Raw genomic sequence first — 22,026 nt, forward strand, 5'->3', positions numbered from 1 at the left:
CTGTGGTCAATTCTTCTTCCTAGAGCACGAACGCGAACACAGCAACCACGACGGCAAAAGCGCTCACACCGACAAAACTCCCAGCACTCGTTGTCAAAGTCTCTGCCGCCGCACCACTCTCAGTATTCGACCCCCCAGCAGCGGGAATCGTCCCCGTAGCAGTAGACCCCGCCCCACTCACAGCCCCTCCCATCACTCCTCGTAACGACATAAACCTCCCCCGTCGAATCACTACTCATCCACAACCTCCCTTTCCCATCCCACGCCAACCCCACCGGCCTAAAACACCCATCCGGACACCTAGCAAGATCCGCATTCCCCATCATCGCCCTCGCCGCATCGCGAGATGTCTCAGTAGCGACAGGCTCTCCATTCGCAAACTCTACCACGCGCAGATCGTAGCCCGTGGGGTCGTCGCGGTTCCAGAATCCGTGGAAGGTTATCCAGGCGGCGGTGCCGGCGGAGTTGAACAGGATGGAGAGCGGCGCGGTGTGGGCTTGGAAGGTGAGGCGGGGGGAGGTTGGATGAGGGAGGGGCTGCAGGCGGTGTCGTTGAGGGGGGTGGCGGTGTTGGGGAGGTCGATGGCGAATTGGGAGCCTACGCCGGCGGTGAAGGAGGGGACTGAGGTGGGTTGCCGGGCGGCGAAGCAGGTTGGGTAGCCTGTGGATCGTTGGGTCAGCAGGTGCGGTGTTAGGGGTGTGGTGTGTTGATAGACTTACCGAAGTTCCTGTCTTGGTTAGGGGATTGGGTGCCGTTGAGGTAGCCTAGGAAGTTAAGTTTCTCCGCTGGGTTGTTTTCATGGATATCTTCACCCTGTCGTCGCTCAAGAATCAGCCAAACATCCCTTCTCCATCACCTTCCCTCACACAGTACCGCCTTACCGAGCGATTAACCTGATCCGCACTATTCTCCACCGAATAAATCCCACCCGTCGTCGGCTCCTCCGCAATGCCCACATCATTCCTCAACCCCCATCCCAACAGCAAACCCTCAGTAACGAAATCATACGGTTCCGTCGAGTTCGTGATGTTGAAGGCTTTAATCTGGCTGACTCCCGACTCAACGCTCACAGCCTGCATATCGAGATTCGAGAAGCTGCCGCGATTAATCACCATCAGGCCGGGTGCAGATTTGGACAGCAGGAGGGTGCGAGAGGTGTGATCGGAGCCGCCCATGTTGTTCACCAACTCCGTTGGCTGGGAGGAGTTGGTCTGGTCTTGTGCTGTGTGTACACCATCAGTTCATGCTCAGTCGGCGCAATACCATCACACTCCCAACTCCACAACGCCTCCCCGCTGGACGCATACAGAACCGCCCCATCTTCAGACACCTCAATGCCATGGTTCAGACTCGGCTCATCGACCACAAGCCTTCGACTCGTTGTGGAGACACATCCATCTTCAGGATCATCGAAGTTCAAGGCGGTTATGCCGACGCCCTCTTCGACGACCAGTAACGCTCCAGATTTGTCAAACTTGATGCCACGAGGAGACGTCAAGTTGTTCGCAACCAGCCGGGCAACGTAGCCCTCCGCCATCGAAGGCGCGGCATAGTCTGCTGTGAGCGTGGACGAGCATGAAGGTTGTTGTGCAGTGGCCAAAGTCTGCAGTAGAGCCGCTGTTAGTAGTGAGGTTCGAATAGGGTTCGTCATCGTTCCTGTCGTGGTTGTTGTATCATGGGAACATCCTGAACAGCAGCAATGCGGCTATATGTTCATTCTGTCATTGTAGTCTGGCGATCGGCTCCAAGAGAGCTTCGGCACCTAGCGTTCAGATCGCAGTGCTTGGCCATCGCTTGTTTAAGTGTGTGATTGGAGCTGTCGTGCATTCCAGATGCGGGCGCCGTTGTGCAAGGCACGATGGGTGGCGGCGGGAAGGACCCCGCTATGCTGTCTCATCAGTCTACGTTTTTTGTGAATGAGGGATCTGGAAGGTGTAACAGAAGCGGAAAGATCAGTAATAGAGTAGAGAGCCGCAGACGAACATGTCCACAGGCCCCCGGAGAAACTTCTTTTATTGCGTCTTCTCGTGGCACGCGGTCTATCTGGGCAGATCCAGAGCCATAACGCCTGATGCTCTGGTTAAACAGAGCTCAGTCTTCCTCCATGTCGAGGTCTAGATCCTCATTGGTTGTTGAACGCCGCGTGAACGCCTTGCTTGTAATGCTTCAGAGCTTTTTGGCTGCATGATGCCGTTGAAGGGGTATCTCCGATACTTTTCCCAAAAAATCAGTGTTGAAACATCGTCCGTAACATCGTAATAGTGAGGCAAACGCCTAGTATCGGTACATCTCGCTCTTGAAAGGACCCTCGACTGGCAGACCCATGTAGTCTGCTTGGACGTCGGTCATCTTGGTGAGGTTCACGTTGACGTGCTCAAGGTGGAGCTTGGCGACCTGCTCGTCGAGGATCTTTGGCAGAACGTAGACACCAACTGGGAGACGCTCAACTGAGCTCTTTGGCTCGTTCTCCTTCTTCTTCTGGCGGAGGTCGACCTCGTCATCTTCGATGGCACGGCCGAACTCGATGTACTTCTTGGCGAACTCCTTGTCGGCCGACTTGTACAGCATAATCTGAGCAAGGACCTGGTTGGTGAACGAGCAGGACATGACGAAGGAGCTGTGGCCAGTGGCACATCCGAGGTTGACCAGACGACCCTCAGCAAGGAGGATGATGTGGCGGCCGCTTGGCATGAGGAAACGGTCGACTTGTGGCTTGATGCTGACGACCTCCTTGGCGGTCTTCTTCAACCAGGCGACATCGATCTCAATGTCGAAGTGACCGATGTTGCAGACGATGGCGTCCTCACGCATGGCCTCGAAGTGCTTGCCGACAATGATGTCTCGGCAGCCGGTGGTGGTGACAAAGATCTGGGCGGTGGGGGCAGCCTCCTCCATGGTGACAACCTGGAAGCCAGTCATGGCGGCCTGGAGGGCGTTGATGGGGTCAATCTCGGTGACAAGGACACGAGCGCCCATGGAGCGAAGAGCCTCAGCGCAGCCCTTGCCGACATCACCGAAACCGGCGACGACAGCGATCTTGCCAGCAATCATAACGTCGGTGGCACGCTTGATGCCGTCGACGAGAGACTCCTTGCAGCCGTACAAGTTGTCGAACTTGCTCTTGGTGACGGAGTCGTTGACGTTGATGGATGGAGCCAACAGACCGTTTGGCTTGCCCTTGTTCTTGAGCATCTTGTAGAGGTGGTGGACACCGGTGGTGGTCTCCTCCGAGACACCGTAGCAGCCCTCGAGCATCTCGGGGTACTTTTGGTGGACGAGGGCAGTGAGATCACCGCCATCGTCGAGGATCAGGTTGAGTGGCTTGCCGGATGGGAACGCCTTCAGTTGTTGCTCCAAGCACCACTGGTACTCCTCTTCGGTCTCGCCCTTCCATGCAAACACGGGGGTGCCGCCGGCGGCAATGGCGGAAGCGGCGTGGTCCTGGGTGGAGAAGATGTTGCAAGATGTCCATGTGATCTCGGCACCAAGAGCCTTGAGGGTCTCGATGAGCACGGCGGTCTGGATGGCTGTTTGGGGAGACGAGGTTAGTATTGTTTCCAGCGGAGAAAAGAGAAAATGGATGACGTGGGGTAATGAAGTGCCGTGAAATGCAATCAAAGTGGGTGCGTACTCATGTGCAAGCAACCAGCAATGCGGGCACCGGCGAGAGGCTGCTCCTGGGCGTACTTCTCGCGGGTCTGCATGAGACCTGGCATCTCCTGCTCGGCCAGCTCAATCTCTCGTCGGCCAAAGGCCGCGAGGTTGATGTCTGCAACCTGGTGATGGCGGGGTCAGCAGAGGCCAATGCCGTGCTTTCGGTGGTGAGAGTGCGTACCTTGTAGTTCTTTGCCGGCTCACCCATCTTGGCTGATTATTCTATGTGGTGATTTCCAGAGAGAAGAGGTGTGTTTGGAGAGGTGGATGTGTGCGACGGAGGTGAGAAAGTGTGTGCAAGAAAATGTCCACAGACAGCTCAGCAGACAGCACTGGTGGGACTTGCAGCGCGCAGGCCATGGCAGCTCACAGCTCCCCCAGCGCCAGCAGCCAATCGGGGCCAATGGCAGACCCGCGTTGAAGAGCATTTGCGGGTCTCCTCCGCCGAGGCCCTTGTCCGGCCGCATGCATCTTCACATCACACATTCAGCGTTATGCAGGTGGCACGCGGCCTATTCTTTGCCTCCTTCGCTCACTCCACCACATTGTTTCGCGCTGTCCCGGCGATCGAACTGCCTCACTTCCCGTGCTGGCGGGAGTAACCAACACTCCGGGACACCGTGTCGTCTCTGATAACTCCGCCACGCGTCGACGAGATCTGCCAATCGCTCACCGAGTGACTTTGCTTGACTGAGCTTCGACTGTCATCTGTATGTGGCTGATCATGAAGTACTACAGACTCCACCTCATCATACTGTACCAGACACCCGAACTGTATCTCCGCGTTTCGAGACCTCACCAAGGGCCGGAAGCACCACATACTGCGGCCCGACTTCGGTGCAGAAGACACCAAGACCCAAGGCAAATATATGCACACGTTCCAACCATGTACCACTACTCTACACACTACACAAAATCTCTACAAAGGCTATCTTCCCGTTCCATCCATCCTATCTCACGCAAACCAACCAACCCACCAAGGCTAATCATTCATTACAACAACAACCTCTCTCCACCCTGACATCACAACTACGGATTCAAAAAACTCAACCTCTTCCTCAACCCCATACCACCACCACCAGAAGAACCACGTCCCCCCTCCCCATCCTGATGATGCCCAGCATCACTACCCTTCCTAAAAAAACTCAACCGACTATGACTCCTATCCCTCCCCCGACTCCCACGCCTCGACTGCCTCCCACTCTCCTCCACCCCATTCGTCCGACCCTGCCGGGACGCGGCGCGGCCACCTATAAACGGCAGCGAGGACCGTCGCCGTCTTCGTTTCTGCGGTTCTGGATCGTCCTGCACTGCTGCGCCCTCGACTGTATCCATCTGTTCAGAAGGCCGCTGTTCTAGCTCGATCTCGATGGAGGAGCGTGGGGTGATTTCATCCACCATGTTCGTCTTCTGCGGGAACAGGATGGAAATTTCGTGTTCGAAGGATGCTTCGAAGCGGGGCACCAGCTCCGCGCGGGCGGGTAAGTGCGCGGAGGACTTGAAGAGGCTGAGACAGCGGCGGATGGCGAGGGCGTGGTCTAGAAGAGCCACTTTGAGCGCGTTCTGCATCGAGTCTAGGCCTTGGTCTCGGCCGTAGATGGAGGGATCGATGTCGCTGGAGAGACTGTCGGCGATTTCGGAGGGGGGGAGCAGACCGCGGTAGCGGGCGACGCTGCTGTCGGAGCTGGGGTCGACGGAGTTGAGGAGGTCTTCAGTTAGTCGGGCCATGGTGCCGTCGTCGTCGCCGCTGGCTATGCGCTTTTCCATGGCGAGTAGTTCTTGAGTCTTTCTCGTTGTGCGCTCGATGGCAGCTTCGATGGGCAGTAGTGTCACAGTCTCTACGTTCACAATCTCACTCCGTCGTAATATGGTCGGGAACTCATCTACCGTTGTGTATACGACCTTCTCCACGACTTGCTCGGTGATAGGAATATCCTGAGCAGGCTGCCTCGTCGTCGTCGCAAATCGGTGCGGATTGGATATAAGGTTGTATTCCCGGACAGTCTGCGAGACCTTCGTGCGTTGGTACACCATATGCTCTATGTCCTTGTTAGGGCTGACAGCAAAGATCTGCAAGTACTGTCCTTCAACCTCTGGCTCCAGATCTCCGCGCAAGATCCGCGCCGCTGGGTGGAGTTGTTGCATGCGATCTTCAAACGAAGCTATCCTATCCGTGGCGATGCCCTCGAATATGAAGTGCTTATCACGCAACGAAGGTGGAAAGCCAAGGCCGCGATAGACAACGCGGAAGTACCTCGAGGTGGCACGGTCTCCGCGAGCAATGCGTTCTTGGATGCTTGCAATGGCTCGTTGCGCCCTGGCCAGTTTTGAGAAGTCGAAGATGTTGAGCTCGTACTGCACGGCGAGCTCTCGATAGACGGCAAGGGCTCGCTTCCATGCTTTGCCCTTCTCAAAGTACTGGCAGGTCTGGAAGTACAGAAGCTCTTTCCGCTCAAAGGCCGTCTGTGCAGGCAGCTTTGGATCTGTCGTCTCGGGAAGCTGTACGGAAGGGTCCCACTCATACCGTGAGGCATGCATCTGGAGAGCCAGGCCGGCTTCGGTGATGTTGCCGGCAGCGAGCTGCATATCTTTGAGCTGATGCACGTATCGGACGTACCCTTCCTCAGACTGAACATCTTTCAAAAATTCCATGAGGCGCAGAGTGTCCACGAGACGGGTAGCATCATTGATGGCTGACCCACGCTGATGAACGCCTGCGAGCATGCCCAGCAAGTCTTCAATCTTGCCGAACATGTCCACCACGGCAATGTACAAGCTGTCCTCGACAGTCCGCTGTAGCGGCTCGAACTGTTCCAGCATCTCCGGCACGAAAGTCTTCTGTAACATGCTTTCAGTGATGTCTTTCGTACGGCACAGCTTGTCGAGACAATCGATCATGGCAGTCTGGACGATCGAAAGATCTTGATCAATCTGCCATGCGCCAACAATCATGGACCGTAGCACTTCGATGGCCACGCTCCTTAGACTGGCATGTACGCTCAAGCAAAGCTCCACAACAGGTGCAACCAGCTCAGGGACGAACTGCACTTGGTAGCCACCCATTCGTTGAAAACCGTGCAATCGCCTGGTCTCTTCATCGGTCTCCCAGCCGATGGCCTCCCAACAGCGTCTGAGAAGATTTGCTCCAAGCTCACGCACATCTCCAGCAATCTTCCACACGGCTCGTCGCTTTTGTTCAGGAAAGGTCTCCATCGCTAGCGTCGGACTGCCAAGAGCAGCGAAGAGTGTGTCGAAGAAGGCCCGCCAACTCTCGGTGTCGAACTCCAGAGCCTGGGTGGCATTTGGCGCATAGATGTCCGGTAGTGACTCAATCATGGTGTCCGAGATGCGCTCCAGAGCAGTCATGCCGTACCTGTGGTGGCTGACATGAAGACTCAGCCAGCTGCGTGGAAAAGCCTCGCACGAGAGTACGCTCTGGCCCACTTGTAGCGCTTGTAGGAGGATGTTCGTAACGTCAACCCGAGTTGCGTCAAAGTACAATCTTCGCTCCGACGTCAGTGCTGCTGCGAGCAAGGCCGAGATCTCCAGCATGGCCTCATCCACGTCGATCACTTGCGCCACCGTCTTGGTCGGAAATGGGTAGCTTGTCGGGAAGAGCATGCTGAAGACTCGTTTCGAAGCTCGAGGCATCGTCTGTAAAGCAGTGAACGATTCTGTCAGCTTCGGGACGTATTGACAAGTCTCCTCGCCAAGCTCTTCCATCTGCGCCGCGACTACGGAACAGCACAATCGAACTTGGTCTCGCCACTGATCAGTGACCTTTGCCACTCTTCCCCAGTATGGATCCAGCCATCGGAAGGTGTTGGCCACAAGCGTTGTCCGCGTCTCGGGGGTCTTGAACACTTCAAGGTGACTGTAGTTGGCGATCAAAATCAATCGATACAGTATCATCCTGCCCTTGGCATGGGAGCAGGAGTCAAGGAGATCAGTAGCGATCTCCAGAATCTCTGCTGGCGCCATGACTGACGCTAGCTCAGAAAGCCAGGCGTGGAAATGCTGTATTAACAATGTTTGCGTACCCAGCAAGACAGGCATGGGGTTTCGTAGCAACGCCATGATTGCTACGAACAAGTCGTGTAGCTCGTGCCTCATAGCAGCTTGACGATCTGGCCCCGGCGTGCCATTGAGCTGCTCACCTTCGTTGCCGCTGGTGCCGAAATGTCGGGTGGTCTCAACGATGAGCTTCAGTATCTGGTCGCCGACTTTGAATGTTGTTCGTAGTTTGCGTGACGATTCCGGATCCATGGGGTTCGATACCAGTCGTTGAAATGCCTTTACAAGACAGTGACCTGCGTGAGGCCAGTCGTGTCTAGTGGTAGCATACTCTTCAATGATTCCACCAAGCTCAAATCGCTTATCTCGTGCAATGCTCAGTATGACCACGAAGTTATAGAAGACGACGTCTTCATACTCTTCCAGAGTTTCGTACTCGTGCAATATCTCGAACAGAGCGCCGAAAACATCCCGAAGGAGCTTCACGATTTCAACTTCTGACACGAAAGGGAAGCGCTCGAGCAATTCTATCAATTGCTCGCCATGGTAATTGCGCCAATGCAACACACCAAGAAGCGTCGGATCCTGGGAGTACTCCGTACTACACAAGAATGTCCTCAGAGAGATAAGTGCGGCATTGTTTTGGTTGGTGTCCGTCTTGTCGTGCCAAGGAGGCAGCGCTAAGTAGGCACCTTTGCCACCGATGATGCTCGAAGAGTACTCATCGTAGACGTAAAGTGCGACGTGGTGATCGCCGTCTCGCACGAAGGCTTCGTATTCCCATAGAGGGAGCCAAGCCAGCGCGAAAGGGAAATTTGGTGAGTCGGCGATGCTCATCACAACATGACTGCCCGGCACTTGGGCGGCAGGTATGGCAAGTCTAATAGTCTGGTTCCATCCTTCGCCCCGTTCCACACCAGTCGTACGCCAAGCTGTATGGCCTTGATGGTTGGCGGCCGTGAAGATGCAGTCGTCAATTCGCTCTCCGTTGGCCTTTCGTACTTCGAGCGTGAGTTGCAGATTTGCCAGACTAGTCTGGCACCGCTGGCTCAGCGGGACGGCGCCATACTTCGAATGTGCCAATGTGCAGCTTCGAGTCATCATCGGTTCGGTCAAGGTCAGGTAGATGTCGCTTCGCTTCTCATTGGGTACCCCGGAGAAGCCAAGCTTGGGAGTCATGAGCACGTCGTGCAAAAGTTGTGGGCTATTGCGTACGAGTCCTTCCAGGTCAGCGGTCGCGAAAGCTTTTACAAAGACATCCAGTCGTTTGATCAAGCGAACTCGTGAAAAGCCTCGAGCTGAACTATGCTGGAGCTCACGAACCAGTTCTGTCCAGTCGTCACCTTCGTCACTTGTATCTTCTTTCACAGAGGAAGGAGTCCATAGCGTGACACTCTGTTCAGAGTACGACTTGCTTTGTGCAAGCTTCGTGATGTCCAATGTACCAACTCCTATTGTGCGCCTCACGGTCTTGACCTCGCTTGCGACGGGCGCCTGCTCTACCGTCGCGTTGCTCGAGCGCCCCGTAGATTCTGATCGTTGAGACTGACTTGTGTTCGGTCTGCTGTCGGTGGTGGGAGAGGGCATCCGCCCATGGGTTTCGCGCTTTCTTTGGCTTCCGAAAACACTCCTTCGTCCTTTGGCAGTGTTGAGCTTCTCGCTCCCGCCAGTCACATTACTGAGGAGTGTCGGCCTCTGTTGGTGATTCATGCCCTGTCCGTGGACCATTTGCCGCACTGGCTCGTCCCTCAAGAGTCTGAAGACCACGTACAAGGAGTTCATCTCCGCACCGATGCCAACGTCCAGGTTGGTCAAGTTCACGAACAGACTCTTGGTCTGATCTTCCACCTCCTGCGTTGCGGCGACGGGTACGGGCACAGATATTGCATAATTCTCGCTCAGCGGCCTGGGCTTTTCGTTGTACTCCTTGATGCAGAGACACATTTGCAGAGTCGCCGGCTGATCAGAGTCGCAGATCAAAGTCCTCACGTCGACCAAGATATGGTGCAACATATTTCGCTCCAGGGTCGGCTTCGGTGGCCTGTCCAGAATACTCATATTCGCCTGTAGCTTGGTCATCTCAATGACTGAGTCCTCTGCTGTCAACATGCGACCCTTTTCAGTAGGACTCCGCACGATCACTTCATCGTTCAACAGCTTGTTGCCCGCTACCAGGTCCCAGACCGTGTCCTCCCGTAGCTCAGCAAGCTCTCGCGCAGTCAGGACATCGTGCATGAGCTGGTTTCGCGCACTGTCAACGCGCTTTATCAGGTCCTGTACCTTGGCCAGATGAGTGTAGCCTCGTGCCAGGAGTAGCTCATGGAGTCTCGCATCGTGCCACTCTCGCAAGCATGAAGCTATCTCGTCAACCAACGGCTCTGCCGCAGACAGGCCAGTCTCGTCGCCCACGCGCAACAAGGGCACTGGCGCAAGAGGCCTCGGAGCATTGGGATCTCGAGGCAAGGGCTCGGCAGCAACAAGCACTGACTTTCTCTTCCTGCTCCTCGTGCTGCGGGTGCTCTGACGCCGGCTGAGTCTCTTCTTGTACGCATAGCTCTTTCTCCGCGAACTAGAATCGTCCTCTCCCACGGTCTGTCCACCATCTGTGCCATCGTCTGTGCTCTCATCCTGTCCTTCGCCTAGGTATTCTCGTACTTCGACGCAGTTGCGGGGGAAGATGCCGGAGAATACGCGATGCTCCAGCTGCTGTCCTCTGTCGCTGGTGAGCCCTGCGAGGATGGAGGGAGGCGCGACCAAGTAGCCGCGATACCATTCATTGCTCCTTCCGCCCTGTTCGATGATGTAGATGTGGTCGCCAATCTGCAGGGGCAGGTCGTTGGCCTCGGTCGCGCGGAAGGGATATGTGCAAATGGCAAAGGCCACCGAGGGCACCAGTGGCTTCCAGGGCATCGCGTCGCTGCGGTTCTTGCTTCAATGGCTGCTGTATCGACATCCGTGGCTGAAGGTGCTGCAAGCAGGATCGCGGTCTAGGCCATCTATGCGAAACACGGTGGGACATGAAACAAGGACAAGCGCGCTGCGACAGAAGATGGTCGTCGTGGTAGTAATACAGATGTACAGCAGGAGGAGGACCTTGACCTCGCTGCCGTTGCGCTTGCAGGCGAATCGCAAGGAGATGGACGATATACTTTCACCTGCTAAAGCCGCCTCCTGTGCTTTCACACACGTCCGCCCAGCGCTGGAAGAGCTTGGGCCCGCTCATGCTCGTGCACGACTCATGGTCATCGGCCTGCTGGACCTAGACTTCTCTCCGCTGGTTGAACTGTGGGCAGCGATGGGTAGAATATGGGAGCACGCGTCGGAAGCTGATTCCATGCCGTTTGATCTCGGCCTCCTTCTACTCCTTCAGCCACACCCCCCGGCATTGGAGAATTACACTCACACTTTCACCAACCGGGACTGATGAACAAACTTCTGTTGAACACCACTCATCGCGGCAACGCATTGCGGTCTGATATCGTACAGTACGCCATTCGTTGCTGGGAGACTGGAGGGAATCATCGATGCCACACTGTACGACGGCTTGGAAGTCAGGTCACCGTCGCGAAACGTACACGATCAGACCACCTCCGCATCTCTCCCAGCTTCACGCCCCTGCATGGAAACCATCTTTCTCCCCAGGTGACATGAGGCTCTCCATAAACGGACGTCGTGCGCCCGACCTTTTCACCCATCACTACCGGCGGTGGGATGATCTTGCCATACTTTAAACACGCAGGGCCCGCTCCGATCTCATACGACGTTACACTGACCCTTCCAATGTTGCCATGTACCCCGCTTCACCACAGAAGTGCAAGGACTACTGCTACCGTGCCTCCAGCATGCACGACCACCACGTTTGCTGACATCATTTAGCCGACAGGCTCAAGCTGCCGAGACGGGAGCATCAAGAGCGAAGTATAATGCTTGACCGTAGCCAAGCGTCGCACGAAGACGTGAGTCCTCGCTCTTACCGAAAGTCGGCAATATGCGTCTGGTATCGCGTGCCGCATTGCTTGCAAGCTTCCTTTGCAACCCGCTCGTCTGTTGTCAGAACATTGTCAGTCTCGTCGGCAGCAACTGGACTCTAAGCAACGATAACCTCAGTATCTCAGTGCCAGCGGAGCTTCCGAGCTATGCACAACTCGACCTCTTCGCGAACCAGGTCATAGGTGATCCACTCTATGGCTTGAACAACTTCAACCTCCGCTGGATCCTCTGGCAGAACTGGACTTATACTACTTCATCGCCCATCTCTGGCCTATCGTCCAATGCCAGGAGCACATGGCTGCTGTTCAATGGGTTGGACACCTTCACATCCATCTCATTTTGTGGACAGCACGTCGCTAGTACCAACAATCAGTTTCGCCAGTACTGGTTCGACGTGTCAGATATTCTGAGCTCTTGTTCAGAAGCAAACAGAACCTTGAGTATCGAATTTGGGTCTGCGGCCAAGATCGCCAACGAGATTGCCGATGAACCTGGACAGGAAGTGTGGCCTGATGATGTGCAGCAGCTGTACCAGTTCATCAACAGGTGGTTCGTGAGGAAGGAGCAGAGTGATTTCGGTACGTTTCTGAAGGGTACCGGGCATCGAGCAGTGCTTGAACTATGGCTAACACCCTTCTGTTTGTAGGTTGGGATTGGGGCCCTGCGTAAGTCATCCTCGCCTCAGTTGACCTATGTTCAACATTGTCCTAACTTTTGGTGACTAGATTTGTGCCTGCTGGGCCTTGGCAACCAGCCTGGGTTGTACAGCTAGGTGCGAGCGAGGTTCAAGTGAGGAACAGCTTGGTGGATATCTACCGACAAGAGCAATTGAACAACCTTCCACCTGACCAGAGCAAGCCTTGGGTTGTTAATGCCAGCCTCGACTATTTCGGAGAATTGTCTGCTGGGGCAGTCTTGCAATACAAGCTCACGACCCTTGACAACAAGACTACCGTTGCGAACGGCGAACTTGCCGATATCAGTGTAACAAACTCTACCGTCACAGGCAACACTGTCATTCCGAGCGATGCCGTGGAACTTTGGTGGCCCGTTGGCATGGGAGAGCAGTGCCTTTACTACCTAATATTGGAACTAGTCTCTGCTGCAAATCAGTCTCTGGCGACAGTGACCAAACGCATCGGATTCCGCACGATTGCTCTAAACGGCAATCCAGTCTCGGAAGACGAGATCGCACTTGGCATAGCACCAGGCAACAATTGGCATTTCGAGATCAATGGACAGCCGTTCTACTCAAAAGGTTCCAACTTTATCCCTCCTGATGCTTTCTGGACCCGAGTGACGCCTGAACGCATCAGCAAGCTCTTCGATACCGCCATTGCTGGCAACCAGAATATGCTCAGAGTGTGGTCGAGCGGCGCATATAGCCCAGACTTCATGTACGACTTGGCAGACGAGAAGGGCCTCCTGCTCTGGTCCGAGTTCGAGTTTGGGTGCGCTCTCTATCCGGTCTATCCGGAGTTCTTGGCCAACGTTCGAGAGGAAGCTGCGTATCAGGTTAGACGCATCAACCACCACCCAAGTCTGACACTGTGGGCTGGCGGCAACGAGCTCGAGAATTTGGAACTTCCGTTGGCGAACGACTCGGCTCCGGAAGAATATCCACGCTTGCAGGCGGAGTATGAGACACTGTTCCTCGACACCATACTTCCTGCCGTCTTTGGAAATAGTAGAAGCATAAGCTACCAACCTAGTTCGACGAGCAACGGCTGGCTGAGCCTGAACCACAGTGCACCGAGACCGATGATCCAGCGATACAACAACAAGACTGAAGGCAGCGTGTACGGCGAATCAGATTATTACAACTACAACCCATCGTTTCTGGGGAACACGAGCAGCTACCCAGTCGCACGCTTTTCAAACGAGTTCGGCTTTCACTCCATGCCTTCACTGCAGTCATGGCAACAGCAGATCTCAGAAAAGGACCTCCAATTCAATTCCACTACGATTCTGCTGAGGAATCAGCACAATCCTCCAGGGAATCTAGACACAACCAACCTCACCAACTCAAAGGTCGGCCAGTACCAGATGACAAACGCAATAACGACGTGGCTCCCAGTCCCCAACAAGACGGACTCAGTCGCCAATTTTACGGCATGGTGCCATGCTACACAAATCTTCCAAGCAGAATTCCACACCTCCCAGGTCGAGTTCTACAGACGTGGTTCAGGCTTGCCAAACAGGAACCTCGGATCACTCTACTGGCAATTGGAAGACATTTGGGTGGCACCATCCTGGGCTGGCGTGGAGTATGATGGCAGGTGGAAGATGCTGCATTATGCAGCCAAAGATCGATACGAACCCGTCATCATCGCATCCTACTATAACATTACCACAGGCAATCTTACCGCATGGGTAACCAGCGATCTATGGGAACCGGCAAGCGGAACAGCGACTTTCACATGGTATGACTGGAGCGGTAACAAGTTGGACATCACCGCCAACTCAACCGTCCAATTCGACGTCGGTGCCCTCAACAGTACGCAAGTCCTCGAGACTTTCACTACCGACATCCTGCAAAACCACGACGTCAACAACGCCATCTTACGCATGCAAGTCGAGGCCCAAGGCAAACTGCCCAATTCCAACACTACAAGAACTTTCAAACACGAGAACTGGTTCACGCCGCAAGGGCTGGGTAGTGCGAAGCTCGTCGATCCTGGTCTCAAGCTGAGTCATTCCGAGGAGTCGAAGAATTTCACAGTTACGGCTACGAAGGGTCTTGCGGCTTGGGTCTGGCTTGATTATCCGGCTGGCGCGGTGCTGCATTTTGATAGTAATGGGTTCTGGCTGGCGAAGGATGAGACGAGACAGATTAGTTATACTGTGGAGAGTGATATGACTGGGGGGAGGTGGGTTGAGGGGGTAACGGTGCAGAGTATTTGGAATCAGACGTTGTCGGTTTGATGGGGTTGGATCTGTATGTAAGGCTAGCTGAGAGATTTTCATAGCATAATGTCCATGGCTGTAGCAAAAGCTGATCCTGCTAGTATGTAGTCCTGCTGAATCTCTGGTCCAGCCATGCAGATCTTCCTGGTTGCCAGGCTCTCACTCAAAGGCTGTAAGGTGTACATCTGGCCGGTATTCTCGTGTAGTCAGGGTCTATGTGTCGTTGCTCGTGACGTGTGTAGTTAATGCGTGGCGTGTCGAGTATAACCTGCCAAGGCTCGCACAAGGCATCCCCGAATTCATACATCCGACCTTCAAAATCCATAGCAACTCGGTCAGTATACATCATATGAAGCTCAACAATAGCTCAATCGATTCCGTAGAGTTAGGAGCACAGGTCTGTAATCTAGATGGAGCCCAAAAAGCGAGGTTCAACAGCGTTAGCGGTCGATATTATGTTAGAGCTTTTATCAACGCTTAGTAGGCCGATTGACACGATCCTTGAACTGCTGGAAGGGCAAAAGAAATCGATGTTGCTAGAAAGAGCAAAAAAAACGACCGAGTCGATCTTTCGAACTCATGTACTGAGAGGTCTCAGGGGGTTTCGACTGAGGCAGAATTAGTAATTGATAGCGGCGGCGACATTAATATGAGCACTTACACCCCCGACCTTTTCCGATGCGGAGTGTAAAGGAAACGTCATAACCACTAGACTATGAAACCCGCGAAGTTCTGGTTGTGGCCAAGCTCAAAAGATATATGTAAGCTCAACTGAAGAGCCGGCCGGCCGCGGGCGACTTCGGCGTCGTTGAGTTAACAGAATCGCTCTCTGTGGCTTCCTGGTAGTCCAAATCGTTGAGCAGCATGCTTCCAGTTGATAGCGGCGTCTTAGACAGCGATAGAAGGCTCCATGATGGAATCTGAGTTGCAAGAATTCATCCATATGATAGTCCGACCATGCTCAATATCCGCGGCTAGCACAAGCCAGACACGTCCGCGCAGTACCCAGTATCGCACAAGTATCGCATATTGATCGTTCGCAGGACGCACACCGTGTCTCCTGGTTCAGGGTATATTCATCGACATCCATAGCATCTTCAGCCCTCAGAGGTCGATCACAATCCTCACAATTCGGAGGCGTGGTAACCCTCTCAAGATGTTTCGGGCCAGAATCCACCACCATCATCGTCGCAGCCGGCGGTTGACCTATCCGCCAAAAGGAATGCAGCGTGCTTCGTTGCGGTTGTGTCGGTTGTTGTGCTTGGATGACGGGTTGCGACAGCACGGGCGACGCATCGGGATGTTGTCTTTGCGCTTGATATAATCGATCTATCGTGCTCGCTGCACGACGACATACGTCAGCTAGACTGCTCATATCCATAATAGCTCCAATCCAGCAAGACACACCATGTATTTGCTCTTCGTCCGGTCTGTTGTCTCTGTGTCGTTTCCTGGTTCGACTGTTGAGGTGTTGGCTGGATAGGGTGTCGTCGTATGTCGGGAAGGACCATGTTGGCTTTTGATAGAACGGTGCGATGGGTTTGCTTTGGTGGTAGAAGGATGGCAATGGGCTGGATTGGGTTGTGGAATCGCTGCTGAGTGAGGATGGCGATGAGAAGCCTGGCGATGATCGCTTTCGTTTGAGGGCCATGGTGCAGGTAGATCGATGTGTGATGGTCAATGTCGTGCTGGTAGAACTTCTGCGCCGTATTGTGTTATGTTTGTATCTTTGTCTATGAAGGATAGAATGCCGGCAACGCGTAAAGCAGATCGCGTCGAAACACGAACCCCAGCCACGCGATGACCACTGTAGAACTAGCCGAGCGAAGCTTGCCCTAGCTTCTCACCACAACAACCAACTACAGACAACTTCCTGCACATCCACCACCAACACATCAAACATGTCGAGCTCGTCATTCGTCCGCCAGGCGAGTCACGCTGGCTCATGGTACTCAGATTCGAAGGCGCGGCTCAGTTCACAGCTTGATGGTTGGCTCGATGCTGTCAATCCGCCAGTGACTTGCATCGGACCTCAATCAGACGGCCAGACCCAGACAGAGCTGCCTGTCAGCGGAGCCAGAATGATCATTGCACCGTATGTTGAGCAAGAGGATACTCAATCCATTCTGGAGTGCTGAGTAGCTCACTAGGCATGCTGGCTACTCCTACTCTGGACCAGCTGCTGCCTGGGCTTATAAGTCTTGGGATGTGTCCAAAACGTGAGTCCTTGAGCATTTCTTGGGAGCTAACGCTTGAATGTGATATTTGAGAAGCCAAGTCGCAGCGTGCCTGGTTGCTTCAATCATCATGGCACAACTTGCCCTCCTGCAACAGTTGGCATGTCAGTCGGCTGACTGAAGCAGTAAGAAGGTCTTCTTGCTTGGTCCTTCACACCACCATCACCTCTCGAAAGCCGCTTTGTCCAGATGTACCGAATACGCGACTCCCATCGGCAATCTGACTGTCGACCGAAAACTCACTGCAGCGCTTCACGAGACTGGTCAATTCGAGTGGATGTCACAATCCGTGGACGAGGACGAGCACAGCCTGGAGATGCACTTGCCTTACATCTACAAACGTCTATCGCAGTAAGGGTCTCAACCATAATATGACACTTGACCCGAGCTAACATGCGCTGCCATAGAACCTTTGGCACGGATCCTGCCAACTTCCCTCCATTGGTACCTATCATGGTTGGCAACACATCTGCATCAACTGAAAAGTCCCTCGGCCGGATCCTATCGCCCTATCTTGCTGACCCGGGCAATGCCTTTGTCATCTCTTCTGATTTTGCTCACTGGGGCTCGCGTTTCAGGTACACCTACTACCGGCCTTCAGCTGGATCTGCAATCAATCTGACCTCGTCAGCGAAGTCACCCAAAGATCCCGCTATCCATGAATCGATAAAGGCCGTTGACTTCGAATGCATGGGCGCCTGCGAGAGTGGAAGCCACGAGACCTGGATCGACACTCTTGAGGAGACGGGCAACACTGTCTGTGGCCGCCATCCTATCGGTGTCATGATGGCTGCAGTCGAGAAGCTACGAAAGGATCGAAATGAGCAGGATCTGGGCACTTTCAAGTTTGTGCAGTACGACCGGAGCAGTCTAGTCAGTCGAGTCGGTGATAGCAGCGTCAGCTACGCAAGCGCATATGCTGTGGTGTAGCTATGGAATGACCGGTCTAGAGGCGCATTATAGGCTGCAGCAGGGAGGGGTGCACCTGCTGTGACCACGGCAGATGGATCGACCCTCGATCAACCGGAACCCAGAAGCGGTCTGCAATAGTCATGGTACGTATACAATCAACAGCGGAAATGCTCAGTATTCCACTGCACGAGCTGTGTTCGATACACGAATTCGACTAGCTAATGTCTACGAACAAATGATGCAGCAGATCGTTGGCAGGACAAGTGTGCGCTTTTACAAGTCCTGTAACGTAGATGCTTCTACGCTGTTGATTGACGGTATATTTTCAAGTCGCTTCCACTTACTGTGCCATGGTGCGTACGTCCATCGTGCAGCTTCAGTTCCAAGAGACCGCTTGGATGGCAAAGACTGATCTACTGTAATCTTCACGACGTTCCAACTGCCAAGGAGGCAATACGGCGCCCAGGAGCATTATTTCGCACATGATAGAGCCTGGCGCATCATGTGGCGATGCTATTGACAACCACCAGGATGCAAATTATTCTCCGTACTTGTAGGAACCTCATGCAGGTGCGTATTGGTATTCTAAGGTTCGTGCACGGATGCCGGACCAGGTTCTGATCTTGAATGTTTGGGTGATACAGGCAAGACACGCGACGAGTGAGCTGGCCGACGTGCTCTGAAAGTGGTCGGCGTAGGGTAGCTGCAGCTGACAGACGGCGAGAGATACAGCGTGATTCTTGCAGCTGTCGCACGACGAACAGCAGGATTGCGCGACGGTGAAAAAGCAGTGGCACAGGCATAAGCTGACTTTCAGGACTGCCAACCATTTGCGGACACGGTCGGTCAGGCACGCGGAGTGCGGACGTGATCGAGCTGAAGAAATCTCGTACGAGGTGTCATCGCATCACGATACCGCTTAACTTGCTGCATTGGAGCCGATCCTTGTTCCCTGTTCAGAGCTATCGATTTTGACTCTTGTTCGTGGGCAAACCGCATGCTCTAGATGCTATCAAGACGGAGTTGCGCGAGGATTACATCATTATCATTGGGGACGGGCTGATCTAGATGAAAGGTCGATTATGAGGATGATGTTGCAGACCGACCGTCGCCGAAACGTGATAGACGGACTTCGATCTAAGATGTGGGGCGTACATCGAGCTATTGGGAGCATCCATGGATCATGACGCCCGCTACATCTTCAACATGGAGATAGCTTCACACACCTTCGGACCCAGAGAAGCGACTAATGTGGCCACAGTACGCTGGGTGAAACGACATTTTTGCCCACTCTTGTCGATCCCGTCTACTCGCGAATGGTCGGATCTGACGAAGCGCCTCGCCAGACGCATGGCGGCATGGCGGATGCGGACTGCCACGCTCAACCTGGAATCGTACTTCCGCGACTCTGCCCGCGGACCAGTCATCATTGGTGTGATGGAATACAGCTGAAGGCTCGATGCTTATGGAAGCTGAACACCGGAGCATGCCCTTTCTGTAAGAGGAGTGGCAGCAGGCTTGGTCCTGCCGCTCACCGCAATCCATACAGACTGCAGTGTACGAAATGACCATGCAAGAAACACCAAACCGTATCATTTGTCTCTCCGATGCTCGCCATTAGAGCGGTGGCCCGGAAACGGCGAGCCAGAGGATGTGGCAACGTCTTCAAGCTGCCTCGTAGGAGTCACTGCAGTGCGCCGCAAACAAAGCACCGACAGGATGCGATCAATCTACTGACGAGGTCGTGCCCCAATTCATCCCAGAGCCTCACGGGTAGGCTGCAGCTCGAAATACCGCTATTGGACATGTGTAACCACAACCCATGCTCCAATCTATACAGCTCAAATGCTTGTCTGCTGCCGCGTGATAAGGTTCGCTTAGCGTGATATTTACGGACATTGTTTTAGCGCATGCTGACACGCCTGTGGCACAGTCGTGGTAGGCCTGCTCAACAAGCGATACACTCACTGCCTCAGGTACACTCAGCTATGCACACAGATGGGTCCTGCGGCAGTGCTCGCCGGTGGCGCACCTGGAACGGTCTAGCAAAACACGAGTAGATGTGCACTCAAGAGCCATGGCGCCCTCGGCATATCCTGAGCCATTATTTCTGATTTGGGGGGATATAATGTCTGGCTCGCTGTACAGTGGGGCGATCAACGCTCTACCATCCATCCACAACCGTCGTCATTCGCTTCTGGAACGGCCGCATTTCTATACAACATCTAGGTCTTGGAGGCAGTCTACCTCTTCTCCGTCACTCGACACACTCGCTTCGTGACAGCCTTCTCGTAATGTCATTCTTTACCGGCCTTTTGGCCTTTGGCCTTGCGGCCTCCTCTTCTTTCGCTGAAGCAACTCCACAGATACGCGGTCCTCGAGCTGGCAGGCCTGGATCTCGACCGGGATCAGGCGGATGGCGAGGCAATGGAAAGTCTGCTGGAAGCCCGGAATACAAATGGATTTTCGAAAATCCTCTGCCTATACCTGAAATCGCCCAGCCAGCCTTCACCGAGACCATCAACGGGAGACAAGTACAATACTACGAGTCGGAGATAAAGCCATTTGAGCAACAAGTCTACCCTAACCTGGGGACTGCCAAGTTGATTGGTTATGGTAAGTTTCCTTCTGTTAGACCGAGCTGAGTCCTTCTAATGTCCATTTAAAGATGGCGTTGCCCCAGGCAAGACCTACTGCGTTCCTCGAGGCACCGAAACGGTCATCAGATATACGAACAGAGGTACCCAGTCGTCCTCCGTCCATCTTCATGGATCATACACACATTCTGCTTGGGATGGATGGGCATTCGATGAGCTACAGCCAGGCCAATGGAAGGACTACTATTACCCAAACACAGAGACCGCACGACCAATGTGGTATCACGACCACGCTCATGGACATACCGCCGCGGATGCATACTACGGCCAAGCGGGCGTATACATCATCACTGATCCAGCAGAGGATGCCCTGGGTCTGCCCAGTGGCAAATACGATGTCCCGCTTTGCATCACCGACAAGATTTACCAAGCGAATGGAGACCTTGCCTCGCCCACCAACAACCCGATCAACTTCTTCGGCGATACGATCGAGGTGAACTCGCAGCCATGGCCATATCTGAACGTCGAGCCTCGCAAGTACCGATTCAGACTCTTTGATATGTCTCTAAGCAGATCTTACGACATCTACATTGCTGATGAGAACAACAACCCAATCCAATTCCAGGTCATTGGCTCAGACTCCGGCCTATTCGCCGCTCCCGTCGACGCCAAAGACGTCGTCATTTCCATGGGAGAGCGCTATGAGATCATTATCGACTTTAGCTGTTTCGCGGGCCAGAATATTACTATGTTCAACGGTCAACAGATTGCACAAATCAACGAGTTCCATAACACCGACAAGGTCATGAGGTTCGTCGTTGGAGACAGCGTCACCGACGAGTCCAACAACAACGTACCATCAACTCTGAACGGTGCCATCGACTGGCCAGCGCAGCGAGACACTATTGACAAGACCTTCAACTTCCAGATGGGCGGCGCGGACGTGTGGACCGTCAATGGCGTGGATTTCAGCGACCCGAACTCGCGTGTGCTGGCTAGGCCGCCACAAGGCACTGTCGAGCGTTGGCGCCTCGTGCACACTGGCGGTCCGGCTGTCCACCCAGTACATATCCATCTTGTCAACATGCAGGTCCTCTCGCGTACTGGTGGTGCCCGTGGCCTCATGCCATACGAAGCTGCTGGTCTGAAAGACGTCGTTATGCTGGCTCCTGGCGAGATTGTCGACGTGCTTGCCTTTTACGGTCCTTGGAACGGCTTGTACATGTTTCATTGCCACAACCTTGTACACGAAGATCACACCATGATGGCCGCGTTCAACACGACGACCCTTGAAGCGCTGGGCTACGACTTCAACAGCACGCAGGGCTTCGGCGACCCAATGGATCCGAGATTCATAGCCAAGGCTTACGATGAGTCTGCCTTTTCTGACGCTGCCAAACATGAAGCAGTGTCCTCGCTAGCGGCGCTGAATGCTTATGCTCCTGTCAGCTCGCTCATGGCTGCAGAGAAGCAGTACTATGCCACTGCCGGATTAAATAGCGACGCCGCTTCTGCCCCGGCTCAAACTGCTGCGCCGACCAGCGTGGGTGTCGGCTTCGTGGCGAATGCTGTGCCTACCTCTACTGCTCTCTTCCCTAGTCTGGCGCAGCCGTTCAGGGCATGATTCGGTTCTCTCTTGATGTCGGATTTCGTACTTGGTGGGAACGCTTGAGCGACCGCATTTTCTGTGTACAGTTACGAGCTCCACGATCATG

At 54.2% G+C, this 22,026-nt stretch overlaps 7 protein-coding genes across 7 annotated transcripts; 3 read left to right on the plus strand and 4 right to left on the minus strand.

Moving 5' to 3' along the window:
- Window positions 1-439: 439 nt before the first annotated feature.
- Window positions 440-1,651, minus strand: CLAFUR5_02105 (uncharacterized protein; the record flags this gene model as incomplete). Its single annotated transcript, XM_047901253.1, has 4 exons — window positions 440-660; window positions 720-813; window positions 882-1,196; window positions 1,235-1,651. The coding sequence occupies 4 exons, from the start codon at window positions 1,649-1,651 to the stop codon at window positions 440-442; spliced, it is 1,047 nt and encodes a 348-aa protein (XP_047756369.1).
- Window positions 1,652-2,274: 623 nt separating this feature from the next.
- CLAFUR5_02106 (Adenosylhomocysteinase) lies at window positions 2,275-3,862 on the minus strand (the record flags this gene model as incomplete). The annotated part of the gene is made up of 3 exons (XM_047901254.1): window positions 2,275-3,527; window positions 3,632-3,776; window positions 3,836-3,862. 3 exons carry the CDS (start codon window positions 3,860-3,862, stop codon window positions 2,275-2,277), a joined length of 1,425 nt encoding a protein of 474 aa, XP_047756372.1.
- An 821-nt stretch (window positions 3,863-4,683) lies between these two features.
- CLAFUR5_02107 (Dedicator of cytokinesis protein 1) lies at window positions 4,684-10,578 on the minus strand (the record flags this gene model as incomplete). Its single annotated transcript, XM_047901255.1, has 1 exon — window positions 4,684-10,578. The coding sequence occupies one exon, from the start codon at window positions 10,576-10,578 to the stop codon at window positions 4,684-4,686; it is 5,895 nt and encodes a 1,964-aa protein (XP_047756371.1).
- A 1,078-nt stretch (window positions 10,579-11,656) lies between these two features.
- On the plus strand, window positions 11,657-14,583 carry CLAFUR5_02108 (Beta-mannosidase A; the record flags this gene model as incomplete). The annotated part of the gene is made up of 3 exons (XM_047901256.1): window positions 11,657-12,236; window positions 12,305-12,323; window positions 12,384-14,583. 3 exons carry the CDS (start codon window positions 11,657-11,659, stop codon window positions 14,581-14,583), a joined length of 2,799 nt encoding a protein of 932 aa, XP_047756364.1.
- Window positions 14,584-15,526: 943 nt separating this feature from the next.
- Window positions 15,527-16,216, minus strand: CLAFUR5_02109 (uncharacterized protein; the record flags this gene model as incomplete). Its single annotated transcript, XM_047901257.1, has 2 exons — window positions 15,527-15,906; window positions 15,973-16,216. The coding sequence occupies 2 exons, from the start codon at window positions 16,214-16,216 to the stop codon at window positions 15,527-15,529; spliced, it is 624 nt and encodes a 207-aa protein (XP_047756363.1).
- A 250-nt stretch (window positions 16,217-16,466) lies between these two features.
- CLAFUR5_02110 (uncharacterized protein) lies at window positions 16,467-17,732 on the plus strand (the record flags this gene model as incomplete). Its single annotated transcript, XM_047901258.1, has 4 exons — window positions 16,467-16,660; window positions 16,716-16,784; window positions 16,929-17,153; window positions 17,210-17,732. 4 exons carry the CDS (start codon window positions 16,467-16,469, stop codon window positions 17,730-17,732), a joined length of 1,011 nt encoding a protein of 336 aa, XP_047755249.1.
- A 2,276-nt stretch (window positions 17,733-20,008) lies between these two features.
- On the plus strand, window positions 20,009-21,935 carry CLAFUR5_02111 (Bilirubin oxidase; the record flags this gene model as incomplete). The annotated part of the gene is made up of 2 exons (XM_047901259.1): window positions 20,009-20,330; window positions 20,383-21,935. 2 exons carry the CDS (start codon window positions 20,009-20,011, stop codon window positions 21,933-21,935), a joined length of 1,875 nt encoding a protein of 624 aa, XP_047755250.1.
- Between the last annotated feature and the right edge of the window lie 91 nt (window positions 21,936-22,026).

This window comes from Fulvia fulva, chromosome 1 (assembly GCF_020509005.1).
Source record: "Fulvia fulva chromosome 1, complete sequence".
Taxonomy (NCBI): Eukaryota; Fungi; Ascomycota; class Dothideomycetes; order Mycosphaerellales; family Mycosphaerellaceae; genus Fulvia; species Fulvia fulva.